The sequence below is a fragment of the Gigantopelta aegis genome, chromosome 10 (genome assembly GCF_016097555.1).
Source record: "Gigantopelta aegis isolate Gae_Host chromosome 10, Gae_host_genome, whole genome shotgun sequence".
Classification (NCBI taxonomy): Eukaryota; Metazoa; Mollusca; class Gastropoda; order Neomphalida; family Peltospiridae; genus Gigantopelta; species Gigantopelta aegis.
In genome coordinates this window covers 6,284,857-6,301,829 of record NC_054708.1, presented here as the reverse complement: position 1 = coordinate 6,301,829, position 16,973 = coordinate 6,284,857, and the positions used below count along the sequence as shown (strand labels likewise).

Genomic DNA, 16,973 nt, shown 5'->3' with positions numbered 1-16,973 from the left:
GGTTTGTGCTATCCTGCCTGTGGGAAGCGCAAATAAAAGATCCCTTGCTGCTAATCGGAAGAGTAGCCCATGTAGTGGCGACAGCGGGTTTCCTCTCAAAATCTGTGTGGTCCTTAACCATATGTCTGACGCCATATAACCGTAAATAAAATGTGTTGAGTGCGTCGTTAAATAAAACATTTCTTTATTTTTCTTTCTTTACTACAATGGTGATTGCTACTAGACCGAATGCTTGTCTGTCTGTCTGTAAATCTGTCTGCCGTCTCTTTGTCTGGCTGACTGCATAATGTACGATGTCCTTATCACAAGACGTGGATGATCAGCTGAGTGTCGAAGTTGTCAAAGAAAGAGCTATTCGTCTGAACCTTTAGCACGATATAACATCCCCATCAGAACCTATAAACCATGACTCGATACAATTAGTTCCCATGTTGTCGTAGTTAGTGCGTTCCTCGGGGGGAACGCCAGCCATTAACTCTTCCAGTTATGTCAGAAAAGGACGGACAACTCTCCTCGTTATGTCAGAAGAGGACGGACTTAACATAGAAAGTTAATGAACAGCGTTCCCCGATGACTGTAGTTGCTGCTACTGCTGCTGCAGTATTGGAAACGTACTGTAACGAGGGGAAGTAACCATGGGTTTATTATCGAGTATCCCTTAGGGGAAATTCGTACAACGTATATTACGACAATCAATATTCAACAAGTGACAAAACATACACAACATGTCACCAAGCAATGGATAAGTTAAAATACTTGTTCAAAAGGATTATTTAAGAATGTTACTGCCACTGCTAAGATGCGGAACAGAATGTGATGGTGCGCACCCGTCTAACAAATTTGAAGTGTCCCAACAATCCAGTGTTTAACGATTGATTAATATAATGACTTTATTTATTTATATTTATTTATTTATTATGGTATATGGTGAGAAAGGGGTGCAATATATTGTAATCTTACATAGCAACCATAGTGCCGTGATACTGTAGCTCACTATATAGTCATAATTATCATGGTCTAACAGGCTCTATATCTCACAATATTGTTTTGATTATTTGATCTCTAATCTTATATCCTGACAGGATTCTATAGCCCACAATATTGTTATGATTATCAGAACCCGTCCGACGAAGCGACATTAGTGCTAAGATCACCGTAAGTATATAAGGTAATTATGCACTTAAGGTGATCTTATCCCTAAGAACGAGGCCCAGAGATCTCTAATCTCACATATCAACCCATCCTAACATGGTTCTATATTTCACAATGTTGTTATGATTATCTGATATGTAATCTCAATGTTCTGTATTTCACAATGTTGTTATGATTATCTGATATGTAATCTCAGTGTTCTGTATTTCACAATGTTGTTATGATTATCTGATATGTAATCTCAGTGTTCTGTATTTCACAATGTTGTTATGATTATCTGATATGTAATCTCAATGTTCTGTATTTCACAATGTTGTTATGATTATCTGATATGTAATCTCAGTGTTCTATATTTCACAATGTTATTATGATTATTTGATCTCTAATGTTACATGATAACCCATCCTAACATGGTTATATATTTCACAATGTTGTTATGATTATCTGATATATAATCTCAATGTTCTATATTTCACAATGTTGTTATGATTATCTGATATGTAATCTCAATGTTCTATATTTCACAATATTGTTATGATTATCTGATATCTATTTCACCTGACAACCCATCCTAACGGCGTTCTGTATCTCACAATATTGTTGAGATTATTTGATCTTACAGGAATTGTGAGAGACTATATAAACATGAACATATTATATAAAAACGGAGTTCTAAAGCTCGCAATTTATAGCTTTGATTATCTGATCATCTTAACTGTGTGCGACGCAGCCACATCCAGTGCGAATGATCATTGAGGTAATTGCCAGATGCTCTAATAAGACTTACATAAGTAAATGTACACGTATCTCTAATGCCCGAAAGACACAGCACGATAATTATTGCTTATCAAGCTCTTGATTCAGACTCGGGAAAATAGTTTTTTGTTATCGGAATGCAGCTTATGGCTATGTGACCGTGCAGTCGTCTGTGCCAGCTATCCATAAGCTAGGACAGCAGCAACTAGAACGATGATAAATCGATATTGATTAGGGTTTTTTTTTTGCACCATTAATTATCGCTTCTTGCTTGTCGGTTGATTATAATTATCGGACCTCACAAAAGTATAATTAATTAAGATACTGTCGATATTTTACAATCACCTCAAGGAAACAGCTAAGATGAATTATGTTGCTGCGTTTCGAGCATCAAATAATTAAGTCATTGTCAGTACAGTTATAAATATAACCAACAAGTCACACATAGGGACGATGACTTGGATTAATAATCTGCGTTAGAGACTAGTCACCCTCACAAACACTAGTAGCTGTGGCTAGGAGAGAGAGAAAGAGAGAGAGAGAGAGAGAGAGAGAGAGAGAGAGAGAGAGAGAGAGAGAGAGAGAGAGAGAAAGAGAGCGAACAATTTGACTGGTTCCCATCCTAACTTATCCGATTGTATTCGATATAACGTCAGGCGAAAAGACCAGTCGTACGTGCGACCGCGAGCACTTTTCCTTCTGAACAAATCTCTAATATTTCCTAACGGATGGCTTTGATGACATAGATGCCACGACTGTCAATACAGAAGGATGGTGTCATCAATGTTCTGAGATGATTACGGTACTGGAAAAGAACGTGTCTGCCAATATAAGTCTTGCCTGAATCAACGAATTTCTTCCCGGCGCCGGCTGAATTTAATCGACTTTTCACAGCACATGATGTATCAACCGACGACAGCGCACAACTTATATATTAAAGTGTTTGGCTCAAGAATGTTTCAGAACGCACTAACCTAATGTGAACTGACCGTCTGATCTGGGAGTGGCAGTCCTCTTTGTGACGGTGCAAGAGGTATGAAATCTCCTGTACACGAGGCACTAGACAGAGATTCGTGGAATCTATCACTATTTTGCCAAATGCCCATTTGCCTCTGTATTGTGCACAGATACGACCCTGATCATGTTTTACGGTGTTGACGTTCCAATTTAAGATAAATCAACTTTAATAGAGCCAAAAATTGTCACTATGCTATTTTGTTCTCCAGTTAAACCTTTTTAAAAAGCCCAATACTTTGAGAATCTGACGTTGTTGGAAATTTAGTGTTACGAGGCATGTATATTCGGAAGTGATAGGAGATTCTGATTTATAAGAATGATGCGGAAAAATTAAAATCGTTTTCTCAATGACTTAACATGAAACAGAGACAAATGTAAATGTAATAATTAAGTTATTAATATAAGGTTCAAACATATCGAACATTCTTATTCACACCACTACATCACATCTGTCAATTGGTTATAGGGTGTCAAACATTTGATAATTTTGACGTCTGTCAATTGGCTATAGAGATTCAAACATTTGGTCATTTTTGACAGATGATCACCCGCTACACTATTCCATTAGAAGCAAGGGGTCTTTTGGATGCTCCATCCCACAGACAGGATAGCACATACTACGGCCTTTGATGCACCAGTCGTGATGCACTGGCTGGGACGAGAAATAGACTAATAGGTCCACCGACGGAGATCGATCCTTGCTCGACCGCCCTTCAGGCGAGCGCTATACCACTGGGCTACGTCCCGCCCTGGATCCAGATTGTCTTGACTGTGACCAAAAATCAGTCAGACGAAAACATGTTTTTTAACAGCTTTTCAACTAGCCTGATTAAGCAGACTATTTATAACTTCCCAAGTGCGCGTAATAACAGTAATTATATTGAAAAAGCTGCAACCGTTGGCAGGCATATTCTTCATCGCTAGCAATTGAATTTCAGTGTTCACAGCTGCATTGGCATAATTGTCTGCAGTTAAACTACCCCTCTTATCAAATTAAAACAAGGAAACACAGAGAAAAACAAGATTTAAATCAACAGTTTACGTGGTTATCAGACTTACCAGACAATATCAAGTCCTCTTGCTAATTCATCAAGATGAACAACGAAGTTAAACTCGCGATATTTGGGAAGAACTGATGCACAGCCATAGGTGTTATGCTTTACCTTACGTGTGTTACCATCCCTTTCGCTGGCAGGTTCCAACGATAATGGTCTCGAGCCAAACTGGTCTCTACAAACTCTTGTATTGATCCCATTGGTTGATGATTGGCGACTTCCGGCGAAGACGTCTTATTTACAGGTTACCAAGTACTCCTATCTTCCCTGACATCCGGTTGAAATTCTAAGACAACGTTTATTTTCTTCACTAGTTTTTGTCTGTTTCTTGTAGCGTTTTTGGCGAGAGACTTTTCTCTTGATTTTCCTCTTAAATTTGTAAACTAGCGCCAAATAATCACAGTGATTTTCTATTTTTGAGGAAGGAACGGGAAGGACTATTTAACTACATCCAGCACATTTCAAATAAGGCCACATAATAAACAAAATCAATAGTTGAAGAGCGTCCCCTCTTGTCGATCTGAAAAAGGCCTCATAAAAGAAGTTTTCATCATGTATTTTTATATTTGACGCATCACAATGACAATATAACTCTTCAAGAACCGACGCATCACAATGACAATATAACTCTTCAAGAACCGACGCATCACAATGACAATATAACTCTTCAAGAACCGAGGGCAGAAAATAGCACTTTCCCTCAAACACCACATCTCAAAACTATTTACCAAGATAAAATAATGAAGAAAACATTGCTGTGGCGAAACTCTTATCTTGTATTGAATATTCCACATCATTGAAGAAAAAAGATAAAAATGTTTCTTTTATGTGACCCAGTGAGTACCATTGTCAGACATTAGTAATCGTTATACAGTGTGAAAAAACCCATCTTACATAGGCAGATCCTGTACATAACTGAAAACACTTACACCTTACTTTTATGTGACCCAATGAGTACCATTGTCAAACATTAGTAATCATTATACAGTGTGGAAAAAAACCATCTTACATAGGCAGATCCTGTACATAACTGAAAACACTTACACCTTACTTTTATGTGACCCAATGAGTACCATTGTCAGACATTAGTAATCATTATACAGTGTGGAAACACCCATCTTACATAGGCAGATCCTGTACATAACTGAAAACACTTACACCTTACTTTTATGTGACCCAATGAGTACCATTGTCAGACATTAGTAATCATTATACAGTGTGGAAACACCCATCTTACATAGGCAGATCCTGTACATAACTGAAAACACTTACACCTTACTGAATGTTAAAGCCATACAAACTCAAAACAAACGTTTTGTTTTTACAAAAACGTTCTATGTAAATAAAAAATTCTTAACAAATTACCATAAAAAAAAAAGGTGAAGACAAAATAACCTGGGATAGACATGCTCGAAACCTTCGTGGTATAGGAGCATGTAAATATTTGATTGATTGATTGATTGAAGACAAAATGCTAGAACAGCCTTATCTGCATTATTATCGAAGTAATCGATAATGCAGTACATAGAGACTAAAGGTAAAACCGTGCGTGCTTTATAGAGCATATTTCAAAATACTATTGTTTGTGTCGGATGGAATTTGAAACTGCCCTTGTATTCCTTTTAAGTCATTCACAGTAGGAAGTAAAGTAATAGAGTTTTGTAGGAGGCAGGAGGAGCTGCATTAATATGATGCATAACAAATTCCTTAATTTACCCATTTTGACTTAACGAAGTTCAAATGGTTTTAGTGTCGGACATTGACAGAAATCAAAGATGCCAATTTAACAGAATCAATGAGAAATTCTATAAAAAGTATATGAAGTAACTTTGATTAACCAATGTTTGTTTTTTCATTACCAAGAAACATGTTTAAAATCCAGATTAATTAGCTTACTTCTCTGATTAACCCATTTGTGTTCTGTAGGCACTTTAGTCTTAATGTCAGATGGAAATTATATTTTGGAGTTGGATGAAAAAACCCCGCATACATTTGCTCAGTATAATTGTAATGAATACTTTATACTACACCTAGATATATATTTTAAAGTGCTTTCCTCATCATTATACTTAATTCAGAAATCACAATCATTACTCTTAAAGAGGCATTCCTGACTTTACAGACATTTAAACATGCCCCCGGCGAACAAGACTTTTAATTCCTTAGAATATTAATGTGGGTACACCATATGTTTCTGGTATGCCTGATGTTTATAGTAAACAGGATCTTTTTAAACAGGTATGAAATTATTGAAGGACAAATCCAGTTCGAGCTGCTAATTTGAATATTTGGGTCTGGTGTTCGCCACTTTTGAACTATGCCCTATGCCTGTATTGTAAAATAAGATTTGACCTATGCAAAATGACGATCATTTGTAAAGAAGCGTTTCTATTTACATTGAATTTATTTTCAATTTATAAAATTTAAGTTGGTATGTGTTTAAAATTTAATAATATGTTTTAATAATAATTTTAACGCAAACTGACAATGGCTATGACACTAAATTAGAGTATTAGTATTTTTCAGATATCACAAATATCATAATTTGTCTTTTCAAGTACACTGGACCCAAAGCCACACTGATGCCGAATTAATCTTACAATGTAACTAATGGTTACTTCCGGCTCGTATTGATGTTTAGTTCATGCGGTAACAGGAATATGATTGATTAACATGGCGTATTTCCTTTGCAATGCTTGACACCTTTTTTCGTACCCTGAGGCAGAACGTATTAGTGTACAGTTATTAGCTAACATATGTTACACACCTAGAATGAAACTTGCTACAGTTGACAACACCACTCAGCGATATTATAATCATCTTTTGACGGGTTGGTAAAAACTAAACAATACATATAGACTTTACTTCACTTGACTTCACTTGACTTCACTTTATTTTATGTTTTGCATTTTGTTTTGCCTTGAACAATTAAATATTATCTTCCTTATGAAAACGAATATAGTATGTATGTGTGTATTTTTCATTATGTATAAATATGTATGTGCTAGGCTAGCCTAGCCGTTTGGCAAATTATTATGATTATACTGTCTTGTCTGGTGTTTGATGTGTTATGCTTCAACAGACAAACCGCCACATAGGTGATGTTCAATCAACCATGGCATGATTTTAGAATATACGACCTTCATTGGACACGTCGACCAGATTGGATTATATGTGCTTCAGGTTTTACGGTCTTCTTCACCTTTCGTGTCTTTCGCTATTTTCTGATATATCTTGTATTTATTTCTGTCAAGTATTAGTATTTTTCCAATATATATTTTTATTATTTTAATATTTTGATGAATATTTAATTTTAAAGTGGTTTCAATAAAAACAATTTTAAAAAGTGTTATAATATATTTATTGCCGACAGTCATTCTGTGAATGGATCGACTGTAATTTTTTACTTTGAGTTACATTAACTTTAATTAGATTTTTCTTTGTTATTTTTTGTCAGTTAGTTAGTTAGTTAGTTAGTTAGTTTGTCTTGGGTTTTTCATTAACATTCTAAGTTGGTATTTATTATTGTTTGGTAAAAAAAGCTTTAGAAGTATTTAGGGTGTGTTTTAGGACGTGAGGAATCTGTGGTGATATCATTCACCCCCACCCCCACAAAATTACATTCTGGAAAAGGTTTAATCATTTTTATAATGACAATTGATTGTGAAAACATTTGCCGCTCCTAACCCCTTCCCCCATTAAATAACGTTCATACATAGCTATGCTCCTAATAGAAAATAAAGTTATTTCATAGTTTTAACATTAAAAACATCAGTTTTAACCAGATCTAAATGTGAAGTTAGTTTGAATGATGAAATACTTAATCATAGTTCGTTACTTCTACGTCAGTTTAATTTAACCGATAAAAATAATACACAAACATCTCAAATTGCATCACTAATTTCGTTTTAACAGACGCGCACTTTCGAGAACCGGCGGGGAACAGCCAATCAGATTCGTGATAGTAGCACTAACAGCCAATCGGAAATCGCCCCGTCGTATACCTGTGTATAAATATACTACTTCTTATTAAGTTCAGCATCACCTAAAACTAGCACACCAGAAAGATATAGAAAGTCGACAAAGCCAGCGGTAACACGTAAAGCAGGTCTTGTGGATAGTAAACACACATAGTATCGATTCGTTTCTCTAACAGACAGGTAGGTCAGTTGTTAACAAAAATAGAACATAATACGTTACATATAAATTTAGGAATTGTAAAATTGAGAATTAAGGATTTTGGCAGGAAACCAGTTTTAATGTTAATATCGTTTACACTTAATGTAAAAAGATATTTTGTGTTATTTTATATTGGTACTTGTATGTTTATTTGTATAGCAATTTCTGCTTGATTTACATTCTTGTGAATAATGCATTCCTATGTTCGTTATTTTGTGTTATACTAATTTATACGTGAATAATTGTAAGTGATATAAACAAAGCCACGTGTTTGAGAGCCTCGTTACATATATGTAATGTATATTAATATATTTTATAACCTGAGGTTCTTTATACTTCATTTATTTCATTCCAGGCAAACAGAGAACACACGTAATCAGTGGATTTTAGGAAATCAACAAGTTTATATATTAAGAGAAAAACAAGAACACGATGACTCGTATGAGAATGATAGTGGGCGTGGCACTGTTAGTTTGTGTCGCTCTCATTGATGGGGCCACTCCCAGCGATAAGATGGGAACGGTTATCGGAATTGATCTTGGAACAACATATTCGTGGTAAATATATGTTTTATTTTTGTTTCAATTTTTACGATTTAAATATATGTAAAAATAACATCAAACTATTCTTACTTTTACCTGTGTGTGCATGAGCGCGCTCGCACGTGTGTGTGTGTGTGTGTGTGTGTGTGTGTGTGTGTGTGTGTGTGTGTGTGTGTGTGTGTGTGTGTGTTTTATTTGTGGTTCTTTTGTTTTGTATTTTGTGTTAGTTATTATTTTAATTATGTTTTTACAATAGTTTCCAAACCTTTTTTAATCCCCGTTTTAGGAAAAATGAAATACATCTTTGAACATTTGATCATATTTAAATACTGATAACAATTATACGGATTATGTATTACCTGTTGACCGTGAATGTGATATTTGAAATGCAAGACAAACCCGTCCACCTTCAGGACCATATCTGATAAAATAAGGGGCGGATGCTAGATTTCTTCCAGGAACGGGTGCAATGTTTAAAAGGGCACCTCTAATATCCAGGGAACATCCACAGTATTCAAAAGTATACTAACATGTATTATCTATATGGTAATCTCCCTAAGAAACATCAAGCTAATCAAGGTATTATGTGTTCCCATCAAAAACCCAATAAATGCCTTCGTCTGCTAAACACAGAGTTATTAAGGGAATTTAGAATTTCGAGGGGAGGGTGAGTGCACCCCCTGGCACACCATAACCTTGAATGCTCGCCTGTAAAATCATCGAAGGGTTTGGGTTGGTTTCTCCTCCACGATGCTAGAAAATGAGAATTTTTCCGAGGAGATCCTTCAAGAACATTGTATTTTTGTGGAATTTATATATTGAACATTAAAAGAAACGCAAATTGTTTAATTATATATATATATTTTGCCCTGATGAAAGTTCTTCGATAAATGGACTGTCAAAATGAGCCTGAAATGTTCATAAGATGTTGATACTTTTAACAGAAAGAAAAACGAATAAGATTCAAGCTAAACATTAAATTAAAGAAAAGTAAATATTCGTGTTTATTTTGTTTGATTGAAAACATTATGTTGCATAAACAATAATTGATTGAGAATCAGTTTGTCAACTTACTAGGCCCTCTCCTTGGGGCCTAGAAAAGGTTTATTTTGTTCTGTGTATTTCTGGAGTCATAAATCAAACAGTTTGGTATGTGTTTCAAAATGTGAGGTAGAGTAGAAATTGGTGAATCGTTTCTCTAACATTTTAATATTTAATACTTACGTACCCTCAAACGTTTCAAGGCAAATTACACCCGTTGCCCAAACCCCATCAACTCGGTAACGTGCCGTCCATTAGGCGTATGAGGTGGACGAGGCTCGGAAGGGGTTGGGTGGAATGGGGTGGTGTACTGTTTGCTGATTCAGTCTGCGAGTGATGTAGGGCAATAGGTATTGTCTGGTTTCTATAATTAGGAGAATTAATTTAATTTTTTTTATACTACATGTAGTGGCAAATCAGATTCCTACTGGCCCCCTAGTCAGCTATTATCACACACGCAAATGCCTATATAAACCTTCCTTGCATTGTTTATTGTTCATTTCAGCGTGGGCGTGTTTAAAAAGGGCCACGTTGAAATAATCGCCAACGAGCAGGGCAACCGCATCACGCCGTCGTATGTGGCCTTCACCCAAGATGGCGCCCGGCTCATCGGAGACGCCGCCAAGAACCAGCTAACCACGAACCCCGAGAATACGATTTTCGACATCAAGCGGCTGATCGGACGGACCTGGGACGACAAGGCCGTGCAGAAAGACCTCCAGTACTACCCGTTCAAGGTCGTTAACGTCAACAACAAGCCGCACGTCAAGGTCAAGGTCGGATCCAAGACGCAGACGTTCAGCCCCGAGGAAATCTCCGCCATGATTCTCGGCAAGATGAAGGAGATCGCGGAGGGATATCTGGGGCAAAACGTCACGCACGCGGTCGTCACGGTCCCGGCCTACTTTAATGACGCACAGCGGGTCGCAACGAAGGACGCAGGCGTCATCGCCGGCCTGAATATAGTGCGAGTTATTAATGAACCGTGAGTATATTGGCTTGTACTTGTACTATGACTGTAACAGAAGTTCCTTTGTATAACCTGTAACATTGTTTTACATTCTTTGTTAAATCACTATTTATCAATTGTTAAGTCTTAACATGGTAATATGATTATTTTTATATCACTTAAGTCATTCAGTTACTTTTCAAAGGAGTACATCTTTTACTCCGGGTATTGATAAAACCAAAAGTATTGGCGGTTTTGTGAAAACAAATTGAAACTTTATATAGAAATTAAAAATATATAAAATGCATTTACTCTTTGAAATATTATTTCATATATTATATAGTGGCATCACGTCTTTAACGATTTTAACATTTTCCATTTGAGTTATATATAATGACCATACAGTTTCAAATTTGCTGATACTAGTTCATCCATTCCTGTTGCTACAAAGTCCAGGACGGCCAACAATACGTTGGATTTGCCAACATTTATAATTAAAGCAAGACGTTGCAAGTACCGGTAATGTGCGAAAAAAGCAAATATGATCACCAAAACTATTTTAACTTCAGTTTACTATCATATTTTAACATCGGCGAGTTCCATGCTGTAGAACGCAATGTTTTCTGTAACTGATTTGCCATGTAATACGATATGCCATATGTGTGTCCACGCTAGTCTTCACCAATGGACGTCTTGTCTGTGTTATTCAGGACGGCGGCGTCCATCGCGTACGGCCTCGACAAGTCTGACAAGGAACGCAACATCATCGTCTTCGACCTCGGCGGCGGAACATTCGACGTCTCCGTCCTCACCATCGCCGACGGCGTCTTCGAAGTCGTGTCCACCAACGGCGACACCCACCTCGGTATGTGCAAATAAAATATATAGTAAATATACGCATTAACAACATACGTACAGACATTTTGTTTTCCTCGTAGCTTTCTGTCCATGGCACGTTTATTAGTCCATGTTTAGTGGATAGGAACATGTAAATACAATACCACATCCTAGCACAAGACAGTTGTTAAATACAATTTAAATATAAAAATATATACTTTTAACTTCAAAACTAATTTAACAAACTTTGTGTATGCTCGTGTAATAATCTTTTTATAGGTCTACTATTGCATTTCAATAATATAAAGTTAATAGTATTGTACGTATCAGTAATTGTGTAAAAACATTTTATCAAGAAACAGGCCCGTATAAAGATATGTGAAGTGGGGTGGGTAGGCACAAACACATACTTTTGTTTATTTATACAGAAGGGACAAATGTAAAAGTATTAGGCTTCAAGTGGGGCGAGGTGCCAGAGGGCCTGACAAATATACATGTATAATCAAGAAATTAAAATGGATGGATGACAAGTGTTACTCCTCGAAATATAGAACTAAACTAATATTTTATTAATGAAATAACAACATGCTTGTTGTTTTTGTTCAGGTGGTGAAGATTTTGATCAGCGTGTTATGGATTACTTCTTGAAGATCTTCAAAAAGAAGACTGGTAAAGACATCCGCACGGAGAACCGAGCCGTGCAGAAACTGCGGCGGGAAGTCGAGAAGGCCAAGAGGGCGCTGTCGTCTACCCACTCGACTAAACTCGAGATCGAGGCTCTCTTTGATGGGAAGGATTTCTCCGAGACGCTCACTCGAGCCAAATTTGAAGAACTGAACAGTGTAAGTAGTCGACACGAAACGAACATCATACCCATAGGATTCAGGGGGAGGGCGTGCACCCAGCCCAAAAATGTCGTCCAAAACATGTACCATTATTGCTTTGCTCTATGTACATTTAAAATAAAACAATTGTGTCTCCTCCCCCACTATATCGTTTCTGAACATGGCTTCTTCGTGCAATATTTGTAAAAAAATATTTGTTTCTATAGTACCCGCCAATACTACTACTAGTACTAGCATCGATAAAAACTTACCTGATCTATTAAAAAAAATGGAAATCGTAATAGTACCAAAGTGACACATTTTACATTCTTTTTTAAATCTCCATTTATCAATTGTTAAGTCATAAGTTGGTATCATAATTAATTTATGTTACTTAATCTATCTAATTACTGACATGTTTAAAAAAAATATGCTGAACTATCTACTAAGTAAAAAAAAGAAGAAAAAAAGGAGTATGTTGAAGCCATCTAGAATGATTGTGAAAAATAATTACATATGCAATTTTAGTTCACACATAAAAGTAATGAAAACATAAAGCTAAACTGTTATTGCTTCACAGGACTTGTTCCGGTCGACGCTGAAACCGGTGAAGAAAGCCCTGGAGGACGCCGCCATGAAGGAGGAGGACATTGATGAGATCGTCCTGGTCGGCGGGTCCACGAGAATTCCAAAAATACAGCAGCTTCTCAAAGAGTTCTTCGACGACAAGGTAAGACACTGGCGTAGGAGACGGGGGTGGGGTGGGGGGCAAGGGGACATGTGCCTCCCGTACTTTTCACATATTTTGTTTTATATTTGCTTTGTAATAGTGTAAAAGTGTGTAAATATAAAAGTGTTCCCCCACCCACTTTTTGGCACCTTCCTACGCCACTGTAAGAGCGTTTCTCGATTCAAAACCGTGTTTTGTTAAACTGAAACCATAAGTACAAAAAACCCCAACCCATTATAAACTTACCAATAGCTGCAACGGCGCCGCTTATTCACGTACCTTATTTTCTTTAAAAATATGTCTTTTGAAAATCAAGATAAATTACAGCAGTTTAGCTGCTTGTAGCTTTGAATAACGAGGAATGCTATAACTGTGTATATGACATAAAATTCAGATAGAATTTTGCAGGCTATGTCGGGTTTTATTCTCAATTTTGGGGTAAAAATTCCCAATCCGAATGTAAATAATTCCCATTTTTATTATTGTATAAAGACAAATTGTGATGACATGCAACACTTGAGATACACCCTTTCCTTCCCCCCATAAAATTGCACTGCACAAAATGGCTGTATCAGGCTGGAATAAATACAAGTACTTGTATAGAACTACTCTTTTAAATTCTAACTTAGCTCAACAAGATGTTTTTAAAATGAAACTGAAAATTCCCTCTTGTTTAGTTTTTTTTCTTCTAAAAAAGACTCTAAAATTCCCAAAGTGAAAGCCATGGGCGTTAAATCAAATTTGAGAAATAACACCCGGATGCATTTCCTTTAACTAGCCACACCGACTAAGTTACTGGTTCATTTACCATAGTTTGACACCCAATAGCCGATGTATATTTCGTGCTGGGGTTTCGTTAAACATCTAATCTAGTCTAATCTAATCCTAATCTAATCCTAATCTAATCTTATTTTCTAGGAACCTCACCGAGGTGTCAACCCAGACGAAGCGGTCGCGTTTGGCGCCGCAGCTCAGGCCGGCGTGATCGGCGGCGAGGACACCAGCGACCACGATATGCTCATCCTCGACATCAACTCACTCACTCTGGGCATCGAGACGGTGGGCGGCGTCATGTCGACCATCATCAAGCGCAACACCGCCATCCCCACCAAGAAGTCTCAGATCTTCTCCACCGTCAGCGACAACCAGCCCGCCGTCACCATCAACGTCTTCGAGGGAGAGCGAACCATGATTAAAGATAATCATATGCTGGGGAACTTTGACCTGACGGAAATCCCGCCGGCTCCCAGAGGAGTGCCACAGATCGAGGTCACGTTCGAGATCGACATGAACGGAATCTTGCAGGTCACTGCAGAAGACAAGGGCACGGGGAAGAAAAAGAACGTGGTGATTAAAAGCGACGAGAACAGACTGTCGCCGGAAGATATAAAGAAGATGATCAAAGATGCCGAAAAATTTGCAGAGGAGGACAAATTGCTGAAAGAAAAAGTTGATGCCAAAAACGATCTGGAGAGTTTTGCCTTTGGATTAAAGAATCAGCTGAATGATAAAGGAAAACTTGGAGGCAAAATCAGTTCATCTGATAAAGACACGATTCTGAAGGCGATCGACAAAACGATTAAATGGCTGGAGGATAATCCTGACGCAGATACGGATTCTTTGAAAGAACAAAAGAAAGATCTCGACGATGTGGTTCAGCCCATAACGAGTAGACTCTACGAAAACAGTGGATCTTCGGGAGATTCCGGGAAGGATCGGGAAGATTTGTAAATCTGCCTGCTCGTCTGGGACACCCTAAACTGTGATAATTATCCGACCCGAGTTCTTTCAGGACATGTCTTGGTTCAGAACTGATTTAGAATAGTAAAATAGTGGTGAAATGCTCACTTCTACACCGCTAGTGTAAAGATTTATAAGGACTACCATGATAGTTTCAAATCGGCCTCGCTCAACAAAGTAGACGAACAAGTTATAAACCTACGTTGTGTATTCAAGACTACACTGGGCCGATTATAACGGGGTTAGGATGGGAAGTCGGGGGGGGGGGGGGGGGGGTGTGTCAGTACAAATATAACATTAGATTACAATAATGTGGGTATTCTTCTGCCAAACAAAAAGGGATCCTTGAAACAAAACGGGAATTTTTTTTTTTTTCTGGGGAGGGAATGAAGCTTCCCCCACTATATACTACCGCAGCAAATCCCACAGTATTAACAAACTAATCATTATAACCAAGCTAGCTAAAACGTCAGTAGTACGTCTGACGGAGATAATTTGAAATTGCAGATTACTAGTGTGTGGAGTCTAGTTACTGCGACCAGTTCTGGACGAGGCATGATGGTCTCGCGCTCATGATTCATCGATTATTTAAAAACCTTCATATCCATAGTTTCATCCATTATTTGTCTCATGTACATAGATGTTAAATCGTAGTGGTATGAGAGGGCATTGCATTAATTCCATTACTACTGGTGTCTAGAATGTTCCAGTACATCGTTACTAGGTTAGGTCATATGGTAAGCGAAAGGGTTTGTTATTATTTCCTGTAAATAGAACTTGTATTCAACTGTTTTATTGAAAGCGCAGAATATTGCATGAATGTACATACCTCCTAGATTTAAAAAAGAAAGAAATGTAAGCCTAGGCCTATTTCTCGAGGTTTTGATACAAATTTGGGATTTGTAATTGATCACACCCCCTAAATTGTATATAGGACAGGCGTTGGAGGTCAAGACTTCTAGTCATGTAAAAAGTAAACCCATATAATACTGTTTATTAGTACACCATGCATTCCTTTATGTGTTGTAACAAATGTAAACACACGATTTGTATTTTGAACATGATGCAATATGTGTTTACTTGTGAAATATTTATGTAATAAATTGTTTTGTTAAAATGATTCTCTTTTTATCTTCTCGTGTTTCATTAATATTACAAGTAAGAACGTGTATAAAAGAATCAATTTGTCAAATGTTGAAATATTAATTTTGTGCACAGCCTGCAGTATCCCTAAGTTGCGGCATAGAGGATAGTGATCTAATTAAAGGTGCTGGGTCATCAGCATAAAGTTATAATATATATTTATTTTTCGATCACTTTAAATGCGATTTCATATCTTAATATATGAATTTCTACAGCTGTTTTAAAGTTTACTTTTGTTTATATAATTTATACACTTTAAAGAAAAATGTGTGTACTTATCACAGCTCTCCCCCCGCCCCCGCGGACGTTACAGAACAGAACTCAGGCCGTTCCACAACAACGCCAGAGAAATATCAGGCCCGTAGCAGGGGAGGGGGTGGCCAGGGGGGCCCCGGCCCCCAATAATTTTGGCCTTTTTTCTTTTCTTTTTTTTGGATAACCTTTACATCTCGACTGAATGTAAAAGTTGTAGTAAGACTAACAGGATCGAGATTAACTGCGAGAGTTACAGTAACGGGCAAATAACCGTTCAATTGGCTCCCCCGCCAATAATGTCCACCATGCTACGGGCCTGACTATATGCATAATAAGTGGAATAAATTAGATTCCATGGGACCGTAATGAAACGTATATTCTCTATTGTGACGACGTGTTGCAGGCTTATAATAGTAGAAAATATGTTTATTTATAAATGGAAGTTAGTAAATTTTGGTACCCAGACATGACCAGTTCTAGATATTAACAGACATATATGTGAGACGCGTGAACCAACTGTGGATTCCGACATCTAAACAATTAATCGGTTGCTACGCAGTTATTAAGTCAATAGGCGAATAGGATGGTGGACAATGGTGCATGGGAGGGGTCTTGAGGGAAGGGACGGTCTTGTTCAACCGTGATGTGGAGGGAACCCGTATTTGTTTATCGTCACATTTGAATAAAGTACAGCTATTTAGGGTCGAATGAATGTCAACAAATGTATGCAGGGACAGAGGAGAGCGAAATTGC

The 16,973-nt window shown here is 37.3% G+C and overlaps 2 protein-coding genes across 2 annotated transcripts in view; one reads left to right on the top strand and one right to left on the bottom strand.

Annotated features, from left to right (window-relative positions):
* LOC121382579 (serine/threonine-protein kinase rio2-like) overlaps positions 1 to 4,096 on the bottom strand; it is a 69,252-nt gene extending 65,156 nt beyond the window's left edge. The window contains exon 1 of the mRNA XM_041512060.1: positions 3,985 to 4,096. The gene's annotated coding sequence lies outside the window, so the exon portion shown is untranslated. The remainder of the gene's footprint in view (positions 1 to 3,984) is intronic.
* Positions 4,097 to 8,008: 3,912 nt separating this feature from the next.
* Positions 8,009 to 15,942, top strand: LOC121383187 (endoplasmic reticulum chaperone BiP-like). Its single transcript, XM_041513042.1, has 7 exons — positions 8,009 to 8,140; positions 8,515 to 8,716; positions 10,248 to 10,727; positions 11,402 to 11,556; positions 12,135 to 12,370; positions 12,933 to 13,082; positions 14,001 to 15,942. Exons 2-7 carry the CDS (start codon positions 8,592 to 8,594, stop codon positions 14,811 to 14,813), a joined length of 1,959 nt encoding a protein of 652 aa, XP_041368976.1. The 5' UTR covers positions 8,009 to 8,140; positions 8,515 to 8,591; the 3' UTR covers positions 14,814 to 15,942.
* The last annotated feature ends 1,031 nt before the right edge of the window (positions 15,943 to 16,973 follow it).

Bases quoted from the DNA above. Each gene is read 5' to 3' on its own strand.
- LOC121383187 (XM_041513042.1), top strand. From the start codon at position 8,592: ATGACTCGTATGAGAATGATAGTGGGCGTGGCACTGTTAGTTTGTGTC. The intron at 8,717-10,247 runs GTAAATATATGT...TGTTCATTTCAG, and splicing joins CTTGGAACAACATATTCGTG to CGTGGGCGTGTTTAAAAAGG. The intron at 13,083-14,000 runs GTAAGACACTGG...CTTATTTTCTAG, and splicing joins AAGAGTTCTTCGACGACAAG to GAACCTCACCGAGGTGTCAA.